The 22,162-nt window shown below is 38.0% G+C and overlaps 2 protein-coding genes and 1 long non-coding RNA gene across 12 annotated transcripts; 2 read left to right on the top strand and 1 right to left on the bottom strand.

Annotated features, from left to right (window-relative positions):
* Positions 1–1,711: 1,711 nt before the first annotated feature.
* On the bottom strand, positions 1,712–6,177 carry LOC133728278 (uncharacterized). 8 transcript variants are annotated; one of them, XR_009855767.1, is made up of 11 exons: positions 5,740–6,174; positions 5,508–5,611; positions 5,241–5,344; positions 4,886–4,963; positions 4,100–4,556; positions 3,642–3,866; positions 3,506–3,564; positions 3,164–3,401; positions 3,028–3,079; positions 2,228–2,295; positions 1,712–1,888 (listed from the first exon to the last, which is right to left on the bottom strand). It is a non-coding gene; the product is annotated as an uncharacterized LOC133728278 (long non-coding RNA). The 8 variants fall into 8 exon arrangements; XR_009855766.1 differs by having other exon boundaries at positions 3,164–3,301; positions 5,740–6,164; XR_009855769.1 differs by having other exon boundaries at positions 3,164–3,564; positions 5,251–5,344; positions 5,740–6,177.
* A 2,501-nt stretch (positions 6,178–8,678) lies between these two features.
* On the top strand, positions 8,679–19,731 carry LOC133728275 (probable LRR receptor-like serine/threonine-protein kinase At1g53430). 3 transcript variants are annotated; one of them, XM_062155672.1, is made up of 24 exons: positions 8,681–9,040; positions 10,822–10,996; positions 11,129–11,200; positions 12,795–12,863; positions 12,968–13,039; positions 13,132–13,203; positions 13,562–13,633; positions 13,712–13,783; positions 13,895–13,966; positions 14,088–14,159; positions 14,259–14,330; positions 15,298–15,369; positions 15,491–15,556; positions 15,748–15,810; positions 15,919–15,954; positions 16,038–16,081; positions 16,206–16,573; positions 16,704–16,899; positions 16,976–17,119; positions 17,724–17,842; positions 17,920–18,130; positions 18,209–18,446; positions 18,709–18,859; positions 19,151–19,731. In XM_062155672.1, the coding sequence occupies exons 1-24, from the start codon at positions 8,926–8,928 to the stop codon at positions 19,574–19,576; spliced, it is 3,069 nt and encodes a 1,022-aa protein (XP_062011656.1). In that variant the 5' UTR covers positions 8,681–8,925; the 3' UTR covers positions 19,577–19,731. The 3 variants fall into 3 exon arrangements, with proteins under 3 accessions (XP_062011657.1, XP_062011655.1, XP_062011656.1); XM_062155673.1 differs by having other exon boundaries at positions 8,679–9,040; positions 17,072–17,119; positions 17,920–18,446; XM_062155671.1 differs by having other exon boundaries at positions 8,680–9,040; positions 17,920–18,446.
* Positions 19,732–19,904: 173 nt separating this feature from the next.
* On the top strand, positions 19,905–20,828 carry LOC133728276 (uncharacterized). Its single transcript, XM_062155674.1, has one exon. The coding sequence runs from the start codon at positions 19,978–19,980 to the stop codon at positions 20,611–20,613; it is 636 nt and encodes a 211-aa protein (XP_062011658.1). The 5' UTR covers positions 19,905–19,977; the 3' UTR covers positions 20,614–20,828.
* Positions 20,829–22,162: the final 1,334 nt, after the last annotated feature.

Below are 22,162 nucleotides of genomic sequence, written 5' to 3'. Positions count from 1 at the left end.
ACAGACGGGTGGAGGTTCTCCGCTCTGCGGCGGCAAGGCATGGTGATGTCCGATCTGTTTCTCGAACAACAGGCCGGAAGTTTGGCGTGGCTTGCTGTGTGGTTTGTGTTTCTTCGGCGAGGCGAGCTCGAAGGGAGAGTCTTGTCACTCTTGTGGAGGTGGTCTGCCGGCGAGGCTCTTGGGAAGAGGGTGGAGGAGTACGGTGGTTCTTTTTTATTTTTGCTTAGAGTAGTTTTTTTGGTTAGTTCTTTGGTTAGGGTTTTTTTGTCTTTACTTTGTCCCTACTCATGTGAGCTAGGGTTGGGTCAGATTTGGGTGTCATGGTTATGGTGTTATTCCTGGGGACGAGTTGGTTTATATTCGGTTTTATCTTATGGTCAATGTGCTAACGAGCGATCCTTGCACGTGGTCTGGTATCTTTGGGACACGGTGCGGAAGAGGGCGTTGGTTTTTCAGGCGGTTGTCTATGAGGTGTTATCGAGATTCTCGGGGTTATCTGAAGCCTGTGAGGTTGGGCGAAATAGGTGGTTAGGGGTTGGGCTCTTTTGGCTCATGGATGTCATCCTGGATGACGGACCCGTAACTAGTTCGGTTTTTAGGGAGGAGAGTGGGGAGTTCTTGTCCACCACCGGTCATTCCCATATTATGTAATCTTGGTTATTTTCAATAAAGGATTCTTATTCTCAAAAAAAAGTTAATCTCGATTGGCGGAAGTTGATGATTCTAACTAGCTAGAGTTCCAGAATATATTTTGTAGTATTGTATTACAAGAATTATTTGTAGCTTATAGGAGTAAAATTGTTCTTTTTTTTTTTTTTTTTTTTGTAATATGGGACAAAAAAAGGTCTTGCTATTTGTATCCAGCAAAGTTTTTAATACACCCATGTTGTATATATGATTGGTTATCAACTAGAACAATTAATGAATATTTTGTTATATGAAAGTAGAACTGATCGAGAGAAGGTGAAGCAATTCAAGTTGATTTGCTGGCTCCAAAACTTTAATTGTTTTATTTCTTTCATCTTGATAGTCTCCATCATCTCAAAGAATTGAAACAAAGTTGAGAGAAAAGATAGAAGGAAGAAGAAGAGAATCAGAGATGGTGATAGTAGAGGTAGAAGAGGCAGAACAGCCGTCAACGTTCTGAAGGTGGAGCAATTCGGTTATCTCTCTCTTTTTTTTACATAATTTTTATCTCTTATTTTCAGGATTATCCCTCAAACATTCATCATTTTCAAATTAAAAAATAAAAAATAAAAAATAAATAGAAAATGATGAATGTTTGAGGGATAATCCTGAAAATAAGAGATAAAAATTATGTTGTCGGGTGTACAAAGATAGCCCCGTTTCCCTGGTCAGCTGCTGACCAGGGATTATTTGGTCACTTACCATCCTATTTAAATCGGACGGTTGACAGATAAGTGATGAAATTTGGGATGAGATCTGTCAACCGTCCGATTTCAATCGAACGATAAGTGACCAAATAATCTCTGGTCAGCTGACGGGACTCGTACATAGATTTTTACTGGGATCAACTAGCAACACCCGAAAAAAAAACTGTTGACTAACACAGGACCACGTAAAGAATCCAAATCGAAGTTTTCCAAAGACCAAACTTTATGTAAATTAGACCAGCTTCTAGTGCCCACTAGAAAGGTTGCCCGCGCTTTGCTGCGAGATTTACCATTATCAATGAATTATTAGAAGTATGTAATGGGAAAAAGCAATTATTAATATATTGGTGGAGATTGTTTAGAAAATTAACTGTTTGTGTACATAAGAATATCGTTGATTTCATAACATTACATAGCATAATTTTCATTACACACGAAATCAAACTTTGGTGTGTGAGAACTTTTTGATGGATGGCTACAATCTGTCATCAGGGCTGCAATTCAATCAATTACTTCCATAAGTAAATACATAATAAAGTTGTATTAAGTTTGAATCAAAATCATCAAAATGAGGATAATGTGAAATAGGTAAACAAAATAATATTTGTGTTGAAGACAAAATAATATTTGAAGAACACTGCTTATATGAACAACAGGGTAGGTTTTGCTCCAAGTTCAGGCAAAATAATAACAGGACACAGTTAGAAACACTTCAGTGCATTTGGGCAGAAATTAAAATATGCATGCACATTAGAAAAGATGATTGATATGAAACCTGGGAGAGAAGCAGAGTCAATACTTGAACTGCAACAAAACTAAAATCAGAATCTCACCTTCTATCAGGCAGGTAGTGGCGGATGGTAAAGGGTATCTTCCTTTCACGAAGCTCTTTCATAGCAATCTATGCAATTCAAAACTCGAGAAGATTATACTTGCGTAGAATATGGAAACAACATTTACATTATAATGCAGTAAAAAATGACAATTGGACCTCTCACATGTTTCTTTAACTCAAAAGAAACATAATCCTATACACACACGATAATTTCTTTCAGCTAGAAAACAGAAGCCACCAGAAGAAAAAAGAGTTACATATAAACTACAAAGCACATCATATGATCTCTTTTTCGATTTTAAAAACTGCCTTTGATAGAAAGAGACTGACAATAGTTAACAAAACATAAGATGTTAACTTGTTCTCTATAAACAACCAGAAATGTTTGTATATTGCTGCGATAATTTACTATTTGTTTTAAGTCTACACCATAGTATTAGTAGATGCTCTCATGTGCCATCAAGAAAATGCACATACTCATAACACACCATTTCTGGTCTTGATGGGATTCTTCACTTTCACATGATACTCGAATTTGAGGAGTATAAACTAAACAATAAATGAGAAGCCAAAATAGAATCTCTTGTTGGTGCTAGCGATAGTAAAGCAGCAAAATAACATATCCAAAAGGAGCTGCAAGATTTAAATTGACATTATGGTATTTAACCAAAAGCAGTAAATTTCAGTACTGGAAGGGTGAAAACTCATTGTATGCATTTACAAAGGAATAAAGCAGATAAGGGAACAACCGAAACAATAATTGTGGGCATCCAGAATAGGCATAGGAGAATCTTATACCTCAAGTGGGTCAGCCTCACCCTCCAACTCAACCATCACAGGGGCACTGATGCTGGTCATCCAAAAATTAGATTTGGTAAAGGGTTGGCCAAAACCAATCAATATAATTTCATACTAATAAAAGTTTAAAGAATACCTATAAATTTTGATGTTTTGGGAGGCCGTTCTGCTGGTACCTGTTCTTCCTTGTCATCACTTTCAATGGCATCTCCAGCAAGATCATCATTGTTATCCATATCCTCCTCCTCTGCATTTTCCTGACCATTGATATGCACTGGAGGGTAGTAAATATGTTGGTGAGAAAATGCAGAATGTGTTGTTATCAAGAAATACAGCTGCTTTCTAAAGTTTGTGTATCTCAGATGGCAGTTTTCCTAATTATCAACATCAAAAGATAAATAAAGTAATACTATGACCTTTTTTGAAAGAGAAAGGTAAAGGAAGGTAGTTGCACTTCTTAAAATGGAATTAGACTGACCAATATCAGTATGCCCGGCAGGCTGGATATTGTTGACAACTCGCAATATTCGAATGATTCTGTAACCCAGAATTTAACACAAATGAAATACCAAAATAAACCCCCATAACAAAAACAACAATCTGGCTGTACATACCTCAGTCAATTTGTTTAGATACTGCAGTCATTTTGCTTTAAAATCCAACAGCTTCAAAACAAATAATAATCTTTGGAAATTTTCTCTTCTCAAATAAACACAACTCCTCAGTGTAAGATCAGTTGCTCACATCTGTATCGAGATTGTAAATCCACATATGTACCCATTCTTTGTGCAACTGTCTCCATAAAGAGCGAATATCACCGTTTCGTTCTTTGAGCACCTCTGTCCAAAAGTCAAGCCACATCCAAGTTGAATTCAAAATTGTGCAAAAGTCATTCTTCTATTTCTTATTGTAACAACAGAGTGAACAGACATCACCATTACATATTGCTATTTAGACTCTTTGGTTAAAGAGATTGAACACATATTGATATATATGATTTCAGAAAGAAGAACATCACATGCATCCACAAAAGGCAGCAAATTCAAGAGGTATATAAAACATTCAAACCTACCGATTAGAAATTTGGGGCTGTAGTCAAAACCCAGATCCCTCTCACACTTCTTTCTTTCTCTGTGTGACTCTCCGATCAGTCTCTTTCTTGAATATCACCTCTATCTCCCACTCTCTCTCTTCGTGCGAAGCAAAGAAACAAACGCCGGGTCTCTGGATCATTCATGAACTCTCTCAAGATTGCTCTGTCTCTTCGTGGAGCAATGAAAAAGAGCCACATCCAGTCCTCGTCAGGGTAGTCAGGTAAAAGCCAGCGAGAATGTAGGGGCAAAAATGTCACTATCATTCAACAGATCTCGCATCCTCTTTGCACCAGCAGCGTCCCTACATGATGCATCTTGTTGCTGCTTCTTAATTGTATTAAAATGTTTATCTCCGTCTTTCTCCTTCGAAGTGGTTGGTTGCAGACTGCCTTTCCTCAAGTAATACTGCTCAACCTCGTTCACTCTTTTCTCAAGCTGCAAATCCACCACAAACTAATCAATCCAAGAAATGCAAAACTGTATAATTGAAGAATAAATCATAAAGACAACTGTTTAAATAGAGATAATAGCTGACAAAAAAAGCGACAGTAGCCATAATCAATGCGAAAACCATTTGGAGTAGCACAACATATAACAACAAACAGATTAGATAACAAAACCAGTACTGATATATCATATATGTCCTATAAAAGCCAATATTAAAGGTCAGTAAATAATTCAACTCAAATCAGTAGCTATTATCAATGAAAAAATCAATGATAAAAGCCAATGCTTCAGAGTTCTCATTTGGACTTATCCTCCACCTTCTCCAACGCTTGAGCTTCAGGGGTTTCTGAGTTCATTATTATTTGTTTCCTTGTCGAAGCAAATTGCAGGCATATCTGGAAGCAAGATAAAAAAGAAGAAGCATATGACTACATTTCAAGAAATATTCATATGACAGTACAATACCCTTTAAGTCTCTTTTACCAAATTTTCCAAGCCACCTATAGCTCACTTGTTTTTCAATATAATTCCAAGTAAGGTTAAATGATTAGAGTATACACCTCCAGTTCTAAACTCACTTTTACTTTCTCACACCCCAGAAAAACACACACAATTTGACAATTTGATTTTCCTAAGATCAAACTCTTGAGAACGAAAATCGAAAGGTCAAACCTTCGAGAACCTCTGTTGGGCTAACATGTGCAATAGCTGTGTTAGAAGGCAACATCCTCATCCAAGCATTGTCCCGGCAAGACTCGAAGCAGCCTGTGCACCTTCTGCTTAAACAAAAACCATGAACCAAATCAATAGACAGATAGCAATTAGCAAACCATAACTGCATCATATAAAATTTCTATAAAAATGTTTTCTCAAGATAGCTGTCAAGAAAAAAAAATCAACCCAAATAAATTAATGAGAGCTATGAAGATCATGGGGTACCTGGACTCCTGGACGTGAGATTATACAAATCCCTCAGCATGATCTAACAAATTTGAGGAGCTGATGTTGCCAAGAATCCTCAGGGCAGGTACCCAACCTTAATTCTTGTCAGAGAAAAACATGGAAATTGTTAGCAAAATCAATATTTTGTTTAATCAATACCTCCGAGCCCAAATCCTATATCAATCACATAGGACGATTTACACTGATTTTGAAGAAATCAATTAGATACCTCTTAAAATGAAGAAGATCGCCATCTCAAGAAAGCTGGAGCTTTGTCTCTCTTCGAGGAAGCTCAATAACCTCGTGCCGAGTGATCAAATGCAGGTTAGAGACGGAAATCAATCCCTTTGCCACAGAAATTGATCCTTGCTGCGTATCAAATCAAACCCCCAAGCACCAATTTCTTCGATTACAGACGGATATCAATTCCCTCTCTCTCTCTCTACCTCTCTGTGGAGTGAAGATGGAATCAGACTCCAAATCAGAATTCTCAGCAAACAGCGTAACAGGGAAGATGGAATCAGACTCGTACATACTAACTGTTTCTGTTGAAGAATACGGGACCTAAAGTAAGAAGCATGATGGAGATAGAGAGAGAGATGACACCGGATGTATAGTGGTTCACCATGCACTTGGGGCAAGGCTACGTCCACTTAGATATTTTACTATGAGTGAGGTCAAGTGACCTTTGTAGTGATACAAGTGTGGGGATCATGGATCCATCCCTTCTAAGAAGGGGAGGACTTCCTCTTATAGCTAAAGGAAGTCACATTCTAGTTTACATTTCCGATGTGGGACATAATACATATATTTTCTTCCCTTAAAGCCTTTTGGAGAGCATGGGAGGGTGACCTCCCGACTAGATACCGGCCGACCTCCACCATGACAATGTAGCTCGGGTGTCGGCCTACCGGATGCATGCCATAGGCGGGGCTAGTCATGTTGTGGGGCCCACCTATGAGGTCGTTGATTATGCTTGGCGGTATGTAATATAGGCGGTATGTACACTAACAAACAGCATCACTTCCTTCACTATCTACCTCTCGGTGGAGTGAAGTACCATAGACACGACAGCACTGAGCATCACCCCAGGTGTCGTAGCAAGAAACAGCATGCACCGAGCAGCACCCCAGGTGTCGAAGCAAGAAACATCATGCAGGGGCAAAATCATCTTTTCGTCCATTACCGGCTCGTCTCTAGCCGGCACTGTTCATAAGCCGATGAACAGTTAACTGAGAATTAGAAGATTTTAAATTTGTCGATCAGTACAATTATATTCATCCATTATTTGAATGTTTCGGATTGCTTCCAAATCAAACAGTCATGCATGCATGCAGAGATCTAAGGTGGACGTATTTGACTTTGAATTGAATTCATGAAATAGAGAATTCTCAGCTGGTAAAAAACAAGCTTCTACTTGTACATATTCCCATCTGTCAACTTCCCATCAAGACTAGTAATGAAAGCCCTCTTCAATATTTGTAGAAAGCCATACGTGCATGTGACTAGCTCTTTGACTGAGCCAATCGACCAAATAAACAAATTAGAACTAATAGCTACATATCTAGTTTGCTATCTACCTTCTATCAACCATATAAATATATCATTTTAATTTTGTGCCCCAAGACGAAATTATTTGGCATAATAATATATAAAAGGGATGATAAAAATCATATCTTGTAATTTATGTTACAAATGGTATAGGAGTATGGTGTACTAGGTAGGCAAAGGTAGCTTTAGGCCAAAATAGAAAAGACTACTAACTAGCCTCTTAGATTAATACTCCAATTCTATCAAGATCTGCCTGCATTTTACAATAAGTGCGAAATCAGTATCTAGCTAAGAACTTGATTATATTCGGTCATCATAACGCGTGAGAATAATAAATAACCTGCATATATAAGCTAGTTCGATTTAATCTCCAAACAATGTCTACAGGACCACATCCACATCCTGAAAGCAATCTCACATCCTGATCAATTTTTTGCTTAGATTAGGGGACCTTAAGTTGAAATAAAGTGGCGCCTAGCGAAAAATAAAATAAAATAAATAAACATATACTCGATCTTGTCTTTTGTCTATGTGTGTGTGTATGTATTGAAAATAGGAAAATTCTTTTGTGTAAATGTAATGCTGGTGTGAGTATTGTAATTCTTTCTATATTACGAGTTATTTCTTATAACGACATTATGTATTTTGAAATATTAACAAGAAATATTGTAATCGAATTGAGACTCAGAACTTGAAATTTTTTTTTTTTCGACACGATTAATACATTGACATGGCACAACAGAATTTGGCATAATGACACGACCCAATAGCCCTAATTGGTACTTGTGGGTAGGGAGAAGAAAAAGAGGAGTCCAAACTCAACCGTTCCCTACGTGCATTGGTCATAACTCATAACCCACTTTACTGATGAATGATATTTTTGGGTTTGTTCCTACTCAATAAGTGAGCTACCCAATTTATAATAAAGTGTTTTTCGTTAGGGATTTCTCTCAGGATAAAAAAAAGGAAAAAAAAAACAAATTTTGGTTAAAGCCATGGTACGTTAGTGTAAAATACTAGAATATCAGCTTGCACATCAAAGGTTATTTGATAAACTGTTACCAATTTTCATTCTCCCAGAGTCCTTACTTTGGGAGGTAACACACTACCTGAGAGTTGCACCTCATTTACCAAGCTAGAATATCAACTTGCACATCAAAGATTGAAACCATGATTAAGAGTTTAACATAGAAATCCAGAAATTCAATCATAAATCAACTGATATTCATAGTAGGTGCTTCATTTTAGCCCCAATTAACTACAAAATGTTTTTGTTTTTTGTCCACATTCAGTTTTGAAGAGAAAATATGATTACAAGAATGTTAAAATCATGGACTGGCGAAATATAAGAAAAATTCCTTAAAAGGAATGTAGTCACCGGTAGCCTCCATTTGAACCCCTCTACTGTTCCTGTAGTCACTGTTTCAGACTTCAGACTGAGTTCCGCCAGAAGCAGTGTTGTTTTGACCGGGAGGACAACAGTTGACTTTTTCAATAAACCAACCACACAAGAGTAAATGCCATTCTTACCGGCAACCGTTTGCTCATTCACTCTCTCTCTTCTCCTATATTATTATTCTTATTGCACACCCTTTCGTGTCCTCCTCTTTCTTTGTTTCTGTGTTTCTGAACTGAAGGTAATGTTTCTTCTCTGTGTCATTATATGGTGCACCATATAATAATCCTTAAACCCCTAAGCCTCCTGCCCTCGAATCACGTACGCTCTCTGTCTTTTTCACTCCATACACAAGTAACCAACCACTCCCTCCTTTTGCTTCTTCTCTAATCTCTCTCACCAAATCATTGTCCATTTGTTCTATGCATGCAAGAGGTGATTGGGTCTTGAGTTGATTGTACAGAGAAAATGGGGTTCGTGATTTCGAACTCTAGGATTGGTTTTGTCTTTGCTTTTGGGTTTCTGGTGATGATTTGCTTCACTGGGTTTGAGTCTCATGCTGAACTGATTCCTCTACAAGAAGGTAAGTACCATAATATCATCCTTCTCGATCGCTTCAAAATCATATCCTTTTTCTAGGTTTGTGAAGATTTTTGGGTTAGATTCAACATTTTCCCTGTTCTGGGCATATTGCATTGCTTTACCAGTTTGTTGTGGTAACTGCTCTGTTGTTCAGTAACTGAAATTGGGTACCCTGTTTTCTCTACCTCATCTCTCTATGCGTGTCTGCTCTGTTTTGTATTCTATGTATCCAAACAGTGTTCGTTTCTAAAAATTTAACCTTTTCTCTTCTGGGTTCCATTAAAGTCTGATTCAACATCTCCAAATTGGTTCCTTTTTATAATTTCCTCTGCTCTTTCACTCATTCAAAAACACTACTACCAGACTACCTGAGCACATCAGAAGCTTTCTATAGCAGAATTATTAACAACTTTAGAACTGAGAAATTGACATTGATGAGAATTTCAGACCCTATATTAATAGTTTTTCAAGATCTCCAAACATGGTAAATTTTCAGTTCTGATTTTTACCCCACATAGAATTCTTGATCTTATCGATGAAGATGAATGTCATATGGGTCCAGAACCTCAGTTCCAGTTAATTGAGCAGTGTCAAATGTCGCATTTTTTTTTTTTTTTTTTTATAAATAATTCTTGTGAAAGACAAAAGCGCTTTGTTTGGTTAGTGATGTCGTTTTCTTCTGTCCTCTGCTCCGTTTTGAATTATTAAATACGATAGGCATGACCGGCGGAAGATACTATGGTACTTTTCCGGTTGGGGCTCTGTGAATCTGACTCTGAGATACCTTTTCTCTGAGAATTGCCCCTTCCCAAATTTAGTAATGGAGAAACAAAAACAATAACCAGCTCATGAGGGCATAGTTGTCTATTTATGCCAGTACAAGTTGCAGAATGGCAGAATGAGCAGTAAAGGGTCTATCTTGTTTTTTTAGATAGGGAAGGGTCTATCTTGTTGCTTTGTTTGGTACATGTCATGAATGCCAAAACAACCAAATTTAATATCTTGGACATTTTTTTTTTAAATAATTAGTATTATTAATTTTCTTTAGGTTTAATAATAAGTATTACATGGGAGAGAGTTATCTTGTTGTTTGGTAGCAAATATAGGATAATGCTGCTTCTCTATCCAGATTGATTTTGATAAAGAATCTGACTTTAGAATAAGTGAATGATTATTGATTAATTAGCCTTAATTTTGTTAGATAGCGTGTGCTAATTAGAAAACAAGGGGTTGGGTTGATGATGAATTATGGCTATGTTTGGTTGGTGGGAAAGGAAATGAATCAATTTCTTTTCCCATGAGAAAGTGAATCCGGAGGGGGGGGAGGGAATGGATTTCCTCCACTTTTTCCCTTCATTTGGGAAAGTGTATCCCTTCCAATGGCTGTCCCAAACACAGGAAAGGAAACACTTTCCTTTCCCAAGGCCCATTTTCCAGGAAACAAATAAGGCCTATGAGTAGGTGTGGAGGATTTTGAATTAGTTTTGGGTTGACTGGTAAATATATTAAATGCGTTTACATGGCTTGTTTTTTTTTGTTTTTCAATTTTGAGTCCTTGACTATTGCCCAAGTCTTTAAAATCTGCTTAATGTTTTTAATATTTAACACTGTACAGATCTGTTTCTTTAAGGTAGAATTTGGGTTTAAAAATTGAAAGAAAAAAAAAATGGGCTCAACTTGGCAAATTTTGACCAAAAGGAAAAAACTTGGGTGTGATGAACAGTTTAGTATTTCTCTACTGAACCAGTTACTTCATATTACTAATTGATTGGCACATTACAGTGAAAACTCTTGAAACGATATCCCAGAAACTCCAGAATTCTTTTTGGAACAACATCAGCCAAAGTTCTTGCCAAGATGGTGGATCAAGCTTTAATAAGATTATCACGGACAAGATTCTAAGCAATGTCACTTGCGACTGTTCCTTCGCAAACAACACTTGCCATGTCACAAACATGTACGATATCGTTACTTTGAAGTTTGATTCCTTTGAATTCCACTGCTGAAACGTATCAGACTAATCAAATTTGGTTTATTCTTTTTTCATTCTTTTCCATTTACTGATTTTATTCGAATGTTCGTGTGACAGAGTGATGAAGGGTCTAAATTTAACTGGTATTCTACCTGAGGAATTTGGAAATCTTACTCATCTACAAGAACTGTAAGTGATTCTTTGATAGTTATCTTGATGGACCATGTAAACTTCAGTTTTTCTTCAAATATCCCCTCATTTATTCAATGCGAATTACTCACTTGGATAAAGATAAACAGATAAGGATTCTTTCCCTTATTTTAAAGGGAAAAATGCACCAACAGTGTCCGGAGACTCTGAGGACTGTCAAAATGATACCTGGACTTTCAAACGTATCAGTGTGATACCTGGACTTCTATTTTGTTGTCAATGTGGTACCCACGTCCAGTTTCTGTCACGGCTCCTTTAATCCGGAGGGCAAAAATGACTTTTTCTCTCCATTAAATTCTGAATGAATTAATTCTTCATGTTCATCCTCTAAACCCAGCAAAAATGCCCCAAAAAAAAAAAATTAATCCCAGCAATTGTTCATGTTCTTCAACCCATTCATGTTCATCTTCTTTAACCCAACAAACCAATTTGAGCTTTCAAAAGAAGAGAGACTGATGATGGGATTGAGCTTCAATTTGGAAGAAACCCATTCCAGCCATTGATCTCAAATTGAACCAACAATCAAGAGGGTGATTTTGGTACTCTTCTCTGTGTGCAGAACATGGCTGAGGGAGAATAGAGGGGAGAGAGACCAGCATGAGGCCTCTTGAATCAATCTCACTCACCAGATCCGGACAATCCGATCCAAACCAAGGTCGGTGCTCACTCACCCACCTATTCTCCCTAAACCAGCCCCTCCTCGCCCCCGCCGAGCAGGCCTCCGTCTACTGCTTCCTCGACTCCCTCAACCCCCACGTCCCCTGGCGCACCCTCTTCCCGACGACCTCTGCTCCTACGGCCCCCACGGCGTCGTCTGCGACTTCTTCGCCAACGACACTGATCCCAGCATCGTAACTGTCCACGTCTCCGAGGTCAGTTTCGGGTACGTCTCCGACTACACCCCAAACCCGCCCTGCTCCTCCACCGCCACCCTCAGCCCGCTCCTCTTCTCCGCCTTCCCTTACCTCCGCAAGCTCTTCTTCTACTGCTGCTTCAACCAAACCACCGTCGTTTCGGTCCCAGATATTCCAGCAAGTTTCGGATCAGGTCTGGAGGAGCTCGTCTTTATAGACAAGACCTGAAATCGAGGAGTACGAGGTGTTGTTGAGGGAGGAATCGGCGAGAGAAGTCACTCTTTTCAGAGAGTGGTTGATCGAGGGGAGAGGAAGAAGATCAGAGGTGGAGGGGTGAAAAAAATAAATTAAAAGAATTAAATAGCTTTAAATCCTTTTTATTAAAAATATTTAAAATGTCAGTTATATGGGCAAATTAGTCTTTTTGCCCTCATTTTGCACCCCACGTGCTTCACACGTGGTAAATTTAACAGAACCGTGACGGAAACTTGACGTGGGTACGACATTGACAACAAAATAAAAGTCCAGGTATCACATTGATACGTTTGAAAGTCCAAGTATCATTTTGACAGTCCTCAGAGTCTCCAGACACTGTTGGTGCATTTTTCCCTATTTTAAACTACTTTCCAAGCACACTCTCCTTGGCACCTCTTTTTTACTAATGACCATCCAACAATGACAAAGACTAAGCCTTTTTTTTTTTTTTTTTTTTTAAATAGTGATCTCACTCGTAACTACATCAATGGATCAATTCCTGCAAGCATTTCTCGTGCCCCTCTTCAGGTTCTGTAAGTGATTACTCCTTTTTTTCTTTTTCTTTTTTAATTTATAACTGACCTTTATGAGGCGATAATATGTAGGCTGTTAGCATGTAACTATTGGTATGCTGCAGGTCTCTTTTAGGAAATCGACTAAGTGGTTCTATTCCAAAGGAAATTGGTGACATTGCTACTCTTACTCAGCTGTAAGTATTGCAAGGATTTTATTGACTTTTATTTCCCTAATTAACAAAAGAAGCTCAAGAATATGTAACCTTAACAAAACTGCATTTTTCAGTGTGTTGGAAGATAATCAACTTGAAGGGCCTCTTCCTCAAAACCTTGGGAGTTTGAGTTCCTTGGAGCGACTGTAAGATTGCTCTTCTCATGCTATTTGACATGCAAACTTTTCACACGTCTCTGCAACAAAAGCAGGAACATTTTGTTTATCATTCAAATATTTACAAAGCTACTTTTTCCATTGAACATGATATGGTACATATAACAAAGTTTTCTAAGAGGAACTGTATATGTATATGAAGAATTAAGTACTGTAGTGGTAAAAAGCTCTGCATTGCATATATATGGAGAATGATACCATGTTCCTTTTATCTGATCATAAACTTATTCATGATTAACATCAGCACCCTGTTTTGGATTTGGTACCTGATACGTTTTTTCTACCATGCTTAATGGTAATGCCTAACTGACTCTTTCTTTTATTACAGCCTTCTTTCTGCGAACAACTTTACAGGAATAATTCCAGAATCATTTGGAAATCTAAAGAATTTAACCGATTTGTACGTGATACTTTTAGTCAATAATTGCATATATTGGATTTTGAAATATAGAATTCTCATCTTCTTTTGCTGCTGCAGTAGGATAGATGGGAGCCGAATCTCAGGGAAAATACCTACTTTTATTGGAAACTGGACCAAACTTGACAGACTGTCAGTTTCTCATCATTATGTTCATCTTCCTTCTTTATACTCCTTATGAATCAAGTTTTTAAGTGTTGATTATTATATATCGTTGTCCTCTGAACAAGTAAATTTGAGCAGGGATATGCAAGGCACATCCATGGAAGGCCCCATTCCTTCCACCATATCTTTGCTGACAAACTTAACTGAATTGTGAGAAGAACACCCTCCTCTATCTTGTAATTACATGTTTAGGGTAGTTATCTGGTTAGTGATTAATAATGGAAAATCGAAAATAACAAAACATGAATATTTCTGTGTTTCTTTGTCTCAGGAGGATATCCGATTTGAATGGATCAAGTATGCCTTTTCCTAATTTGGAGGATTTGAAAATTTTGGAAAGAGTGTGAGTACGATATCACAGAAGTCTACTGAAACTATATGCTATGTCATTCTCACAATTTTGCTAACCTGCTGGATATTTGGTTTCTTCTACTTGGCTTAGGATTCTGAGAAATTGCTCAATTACCGATTCTATCCCTGGCTACATTGGAGAGCTGACAAAATTAAAGGAATTGTAAGTGCTTAGAATCAGCATATATTGGTGAAATGCTTAAACTTATTAGTCCATGAAGTCAACAAGAATCCGAGTTTTCGTGCTTGCTTATAAACTTATAAATGAAGGTTATTTCTTATAAGCTCCCTCAAAATTAGTACTTGACAAATAGATATTCCTGGATAGTTGAGTGGTGATTTGGCAAGAGCTATCTCAATTCAGGAAAATAATTAAAATAAAAATAAAAAGGTTCTCAGGAGAAGAAAGAAACCACTGATCCTGCTTTCAACAATTTGGATAATTTTATGAATCAATTTTTTTTTTCCTGTAAATCTTGTTCATGGATAACCATTCCAGAATCCAGACCTGAACTACTGTAAATCTTGTTCACGGATAACCATTACGAATCAATTTGATGCCTAATTTTCAATTTGGTTTGGTTCAGTTTTGGTCTTACCAAACCAAAACTGTTTTTTTTTTCTTTTTTCTTTTCTTTGAAAGGCTGTCAATCATCAATTGAAATTTGTTGCTTTATACACAGAATTATTAACCTACTTTATGTATTATATTTCGAGTATGTTCTTTAGATTGCTCTGATTACTTAAAAAGGGTGGATTTATACATTTGTATAATTATGTGTGTATGGGAGTTGTATAATATTGGAGGAAGTTGAATGATTTGATTTGCTGGGTTGTAATTTATATAAGTAGTTCGATGTTTATACTTGGAAATTTGCGGAATGTTGCTTGGAAGCAGGGTGGCTTCAAGCATAGAAATTGTTATACCTTGGAGTGTTTTCAGCAGGTTTAGGGTTGTCCACTTTTAGGGGAGGTTCTGTCGAATTTTCCCGAAAAGTGGGCCCCGCAGGTCCATCTCGGAGTTAGGAGGGTAATTCCGGGGTGGGTCCTGACAGAAGGAGTAGCTCAATAGTAAACCCATATTTGTAATTTATCAAGACAGAGCTCATATGTGATTTTTCTTCTTATAGGGACCTGAGCTTTAACAAGTTGACAGGTGAAGTTCCAACGACCCTTGAGAATCTTGTTGCTCTTGATTACATGTAAGTCTATTCAATAAATAAAGGGAGCATGAGTTTATTTGTGTAAAAGCATTGTTGTTTATATATATTTCTCAATTAGCTACATTGCATGTTTGATTGACTTTAATTTTTATGGGTGCAGGTTTTTGACCAACAATTTACTGACTGGAGAAGTACCAAGCTGGATATTGAGCAACAAAAATAACTTGTTAGTCTTCTTCGCTAGTACTAATCTATGTATTTTTTTTCTTACCGGTGTTTGCTGGACTCAAATAATGTACCTTTCATATAATTCTTCTATACACCTTTAATGTCAAGATGAAATGTTTTTTTTTTATATTTTTTTAATTTTATCTTGAATTTAAAGTTGCTAACATTGTCATGAACAATCTGTTCCAGTGATTTGTCTTACAACAATTTTAGCGGATCACTTACTACAGTTGGTTGTCAACAGTTATCAGTGTAAGCTCATTAATATCTAAAGCTTCTACTAATGTTAAGCTCTTTCTGTACGTATAATATGCTACTCATAATTTAGATTATCTACTAACTTCCTTCACTATCAAACAGGAATTTAATTTCTAGTTTTTCATCTTCAGAAAGCTCGTAAGTTCTTTGCTCACTATGTTTCTTTCTCATCGAAATTCACATGAAAATGTAAGATTGACCTTATTTCTTTCAACAAATAGGTGGTGCTTGCAGAAGGACCTCCCTTGTTCCACAAAAGCCAAACGTGAGACTGTAGATTCATAAAAGAGTTTACTTTCATGATTTTGGAAGTTGGAACAGCTTAAGAATCCAATTTTAGTTGGTCCTGATGGGTGTCATGTCTAATACAACTTCCATTACATTTTCAGACTATTCTTTGTTTATTAATTGTGGGGGGAGTCGGATGGAATTCAATGGTAATCAGTACGAAGAGGACTTGAGCACTGTGGGATCGTCAGACTTCATTTCCTCATCTGAGAAGTGGGGTTATAGCAGTACAGGTGTTTACATGGGGAATGATGATGCAGATTATACAGCAACAAACACATTGCCTCTTAATGTTAATGGTCCAGAATTTTATCAAACTGCCCGCCTTTCCCCACTCTCACTCAAGTATTATGGCCTCTGCATGCTTAAGGGTAGTTACAAAGTGCAGCTCCACTTTGCTGAAATAATGTATTCAGATAATGACACATTCACTGGCCTCGGGAAGCGCATATTTGATGTGTCAATTCAAGTGAGTAGAACTGGAGTTTTTTTCCTTTCCGTTTATCACTTGTAGAACTTAGTTGTTTTCTTTACAAGATTTGGTATGGCTTTGATGGAGTTACTGTATGGGTTAATTTAGTAATTCGAATTATGTGCAGGGAAATTTGGTTTTAAAGGATTTCAATATTATGAAGGAAGCAGGAGGTGCTGGTAAAGACATCATCAAAGAATTTAATGTCCTTGTTAATGGTAGCACTCTAGAAATCCACTTATACTGGAAAGGAAAAGGAACTACTGCAATACCTGATAGGGGTGTCTATGGACCTCTTATATCTGCAATTACTGTGACACCAAGTAAGTTTCATTCACACTATAGACTGTTACTTTTCTTTCCATTCATGCATTATAAGAACTACTGTTTCCTTTGCAGATTTTAAGGTTGATATTGGTGGTGGGGGCCTATCTGCTGGAGCTATTGCTGGCATTGTAGTATCATCATGTGTGTTGATTGTATTGATTTTGGCAGTCCTTCGATATATGGGTTACTTGGGGGGCAAAGACCTTGAAGATAAAGGTAATGATATTCTCTTCATACAAAAATGTTCCTTGTTGCACCAATTTCTACGTAGGAACTGCTTCCCAGCATGTTAACTTTCTCCCTTGAATGATTGACACTAAAAAGAACTGAAATTTCAAGGGAAGAAACTTCGTGCTTTGATTGTGAACTATAGAAAAACGACTCAAGTGTGAGTAACAGAGTTCTGTCGATTTCATTTACAAGACATCTCTTTGGACAAAATATAGGTCTCTATTTATAGGCTACGCTTAAAATGTACATTATCCAAACTTCCAATACACATAGCCAACCTAGTACATTACAAATCAGTAGGGTTGAGAATGAGAAGTTTCGAGCCTAGGACCCAAATTAAAGCTTTGATACCATGGTTAATCAGAAGACCCAAACTGGTTGGAGATGTCTATGATGTGTATTACACTAACAGTGTGTCTACTGAATTTGGGATACATTTTGACCACCAAAAAAAAGACATGAATTCAGTGTGAAATATGTCTGGTTGGCAATGTCCTGAACACCACAACAGGCAACAAATTTTCATTTTCTTGTTTTCAGTCTGTTTCTTTAGTGTTTGTTAAATAGCTAAAATCTTTCCTTTTGGCAGAACTGCGTGGGCTAGAACTACAAACAGGTTATTTCACCTTACGACAAATTAAAGCTGCCACTGGTAACTTTGATCCTTCAAATAAGATAGGTGAAGGAGGTTTTGGGCCTGTTTACAAGGTAAGGATTTGTATGAATGTCTTTCAATTTTAGCGGTAAGTGTAGACATATTCTGAAATAAGCTTGCTTGATCGTAGGGGGTACTACCAGATGGTGCTGTAATTGCTGTTAAGCAGCTCTCATCTAAATCAAAGCAAGGGAACCGTGAATTTGTTAACGAGATAGGCATGATATCTGCTTTGCAACACCCAAATCTCGTGAAGCTTTTTGGTTGCTGTATCGAAGGAAACCAGTTATTGCTTATATATGAATACATGGAAAACAATAGTCTTGCCCGTGCACTTTTTGGTAAAGCCTGCAACATTATCAGCATAATGTTAAATTTAGAAGTCTTGTATTTGATGTTCTGGTCCCCTATAATTGTAGGTCGTGAGGAACAACGGCTACACTTGGACTGGAAAACAAGAAAGAAGATATGCATAGGGATAGCGAGAGGGTTGGCCTATCTTCATGAAGAATCAAGGTTGAAAATTGTTCACAGGGATATAAAGGCAACTAATGTCCTACTTGATAAAGATCTGAATGCCAAAATATCTGATTTTGGTTTAGCTAAGCTGGATGAAGAAGAGAACACACATATCAGCACTCGAATAGCTGGAACAATGTGAGCTCTCTCTCATATACTTTTGCTTCCCTAAGATGTCTTAGTATGGCTTTGTGTCATTTATGTTTCCTGAGTTAGAATTTCGAACAAAGAAACAGAAACTGTAAAAGCTGCTGCCGGGTAATGGATATGGCTTCCCTAATGCATTGCCAAATACTTTAATACTTTCATTTACAGTTTTCTTATAGTTCTCTTAGCCTTCATTTGTTAACGGTTAACTGCAATATTCTCACTGATTTGGAGTTATTTACCATTTCTACAGAGGCTATATGGCACCTGAATACGCAATGAGGGGATACTTGACTGACAAAGCAGATGTGTATAGTTTTGGTATTGTTGCCTTAGAAATAGTCAGTGGAAAGAGCAACACAAATTACAGACCAAAGGAGGAGTACGTGTATCTCCTTGACGGGGTAAGCTTCATATATTATATTCTGTAATCTTCAGAAGTTTTGTTTGTCCACTCTTCATGTAAGTAGTTTATTCCCGTTGTACTTGAAATAAGCACAAATTGTGTGGAAATAAGTATTTTTCAAAATGGTTTTCAGGGTTCAAACACTCTCGAACAACCTATCTCCTACAAATAAAATATTTGTAGTTCTTCAATTTTCATGTTTTACATCCACATACTGTTGTGTTAAAGTATGCTCTTTTAATTTTAACTTGGATATATTCAGAAGATGATAGATGCTTTTGTTTTATAGGCCTATGTCCTACAAGAGCAAGGAAATATGTTAGAACTTGTGGACCCAGATCTTGGTTCAAACTACTCCAAAGAAGAGGCGATGACAATGCTTAACTTGGCGCTTTTATGCACCAATCCATCTCCCACTCTCAGACCACCCATGTCATCTGTCGTAAGCATGCTTGAAGGTAAAAGTCCGATTCAAGCACCATTAATCAAGCGCGACATGATGGAGCAGGATGCAAGATTCAAAGCCTTTGAGAGACTATCACAAGACAGCCAAACACATGTTTCAACCTTCTCGCAAGATAGTCATGTAAGAGGAACATCAATGGAAGGTCCATGGATTGATTCTTCCCTTTCTCTCGCTAGTAAGGATGAGTCCCATGAACATTCTTCAACAAGCACTCAACTCAAGGATCTGTATGATGTAAACTTACAGTGAAGACATGTTTAGTAAAGGTGAAGGATTTGAAACTCTCTCAATTGGATTTGGTCCAAATTATTTTGTGAAGGTGTAGTTACACTAGGAGAAACGGTATTAAAAATTTGTTGAATGACTGCATCTGGAATTGGTAGGTTCTACCAATTAGTAATGGATTGATAAACTTCATGTTTGGAAAATTGTAATGTCCTTAAATGTTGAATAAAATGTTAGTATTATAGTATAGGACTAGGTTTTTCAAGCCCGATAAGATTAGATTGGATTTAGATTCCTTGTCCGATAAGGATATACTTTCCTTAGTGGATTAGGATTTACTTTCCTTATTAGTAACACACATTACCTCTATATAAACCCCCCAGGGTCGTAATATGCACCGAAAAAAACCCTAATTGGTTATAAGAATGACGAGCGGTGTCGTCTACCTGAATGTCATCCAGGATGTGATCAACAAGGTCAGACCAGAGTTCATCAATGGCCCCGGAGAAAAACTACTCGTGCAGTTTCAAGCAACTTGGGAGGCCAAGATGATGCAAGCCGGTGTTGTTGGTACGCCTGCTGTGGATCTCAATGTACCAGTGTTCCCCCAATTACCGTTACACGTTCCGGTTCAACTACAACCGCCTCTACCGGCAACTGGAGAAAACTTGTATGACACTATTCCTACGGGAGCACCATTCATGCAACCTCCTTATCCTCGGATGACCTCTCAAACATATCAGACCGCTGGTGACGGGTTTATAACCCAGCAAGTTGGAGCCGGAGAGGTCTTTAAGATTGAGGATAGTGGAGGGAGCAGTAGTACTTCTGCGAAGGTAGAGGGGAATGATGAGCCCCCACTGAATGAAGATGACGACGACGATTTGGATGATGTGGAGGAGGGAGAGGAGGAGCTGAACACACAGAATTTGGTGTTGGCTCAGTTTGAGAAGGTGAAACGCACAAAGAGCAAGTGGAAGTGCACCCTCAAGGATGGCATTATGCACATGAACAATAGGGATATCCTCTTCAATAAGGCCGCAGGAGATTTTGACTTCTGATTTCTTATGATTTTATTGTTGCCTTAGCAGAGCTTATCCGCTGTTTACCCTATGTTCTCTCATTTGGGGTTTTCATACTTTTCTTTCTGAATATATACTAAGAACAAGCTTGAGGCTAGGGCATGAAAAAACTAGATGCTTCTAGCTAGCTGTTTTGAAGATTGGATTGTTGGTTTTATATTATTGACCTAAAAAGAAGTAACATTTCATTTCAACGACAACTAGCAGTACAACATTATTTCCACATCTGGCGCAATCTTACGATTATGCAGTAGCACGTTAGCGTGATTTCGCTATAGCTTTTGCAGAGCTGGCCATAAGATGGTTTTGGTGAAGTAGTAGCTACATATATAGTTTTTAGTTGACTTGATGCATCAGTTAAGCGACCAGCTGCAATCTAATTAATATCCATTGGACGTGCAAGAAGTAATTTAATTCCTTGTGTCTAAAACAAGTCTTCCGTATAAGAAAGCTGTCAGGTCAGGTGGATCAAAGTGCAAGGAAGCATATATCAAATACGTGGCGAGCTAGGACTTGACGAGTGGCAAGTGATGGGTTCCACGATCACTTTGATGCGTGTAAAAAAGAGTGTGGTTGGGGGTGGGGGTGGGGGTGGAGGTGAGGGGCAACCTGGGCAGTGGGCACCTCCGCACCTTCGATTCAATTTTTCAGACCACATATTACCGACACACACATGATTCATATTTTTTTTTTTGTTGTTTTTTTTTTATTGTCATAATTTTTATTTTGGTTTTTGTGCCTCATTCATTCTTAAAGGTTTTTATTAAGTTACACCTTTTTACCTTAGCCATCATTTCAAAATTGTGAATGCTATCATTTCAAAATTGTGAATGCTCAAGAACACACAGAGTGTAGAGACTATGTTTCACCGGAACATACTTAGGTTCAAACCGGTTTGTGTTGGAAAATTTAGTCGATGGATGCTACTTCTGTCACTAGATTTCACCTCCTACAAGATCTCAAAAATATAATATATTAATAATAAATAATGATCATAATGTTATTTTTGTTAAAGGATATCGACATAATGTGTGCCTCTACAAACTAGGGTTTAGAGTTGTAATAGGAATGTGTTCTAGGTATTCAATTGTAATCGGATTCTATTACCTTTTTGGGTACCTTGTAACTCCCTATTTAAAGGGCTCCTATTATCAATAATACACACACAATTCCATTCTCCTACAACACGTTATCAGCACGAGTTCTAACCCTAGCCGAAAAAAAAGAAAAAAAAAACCCTAAAACCCTAAACACCAAAATCTGCCGCAGCCTCCCTGCACAGCCCGCCTACTTGCACCTGCAGCCGTGCACGCCCCAGCCTCCTACCACAAGCAGCCTCCTGCCGCAAGCCTGCAGCCCACTGCCATACCTCCTGCCGCAACTTCCTGCAGCTCCCTGCGTCCTACCCCCAGCAGCCCAAGCCGCGAACAGCCCAAGCACCTGCAGCCCGCGCGCCCAGCATCCCGCACCTCCGATCTGCAGCAGCAGCAGCCTCCCACCTGCTTCAGTCGATCGCTGCAGATTAGGA

The sequence above is a fragment of the Rosa rugosa genome, chromosome 2 (assembly GCF_958449725.1).
Source record: "Rosa rugosa chromosome 2, drRosRugo1.1, whole genome shotgun sequence".
NCBI classification, from domain to species: domain Eukaryota; kingdom Viridiplantae; phylum Streptophyta; class Magnoliopsida; order Rosales; family Rosaceae; genus Rosa; species Rosa rugosa.
The sequence above is the reverse complement of the archived record's forward strand: the minus strand, read 5'-3'. Positions and strand labels throughout refer to the sequence as shown.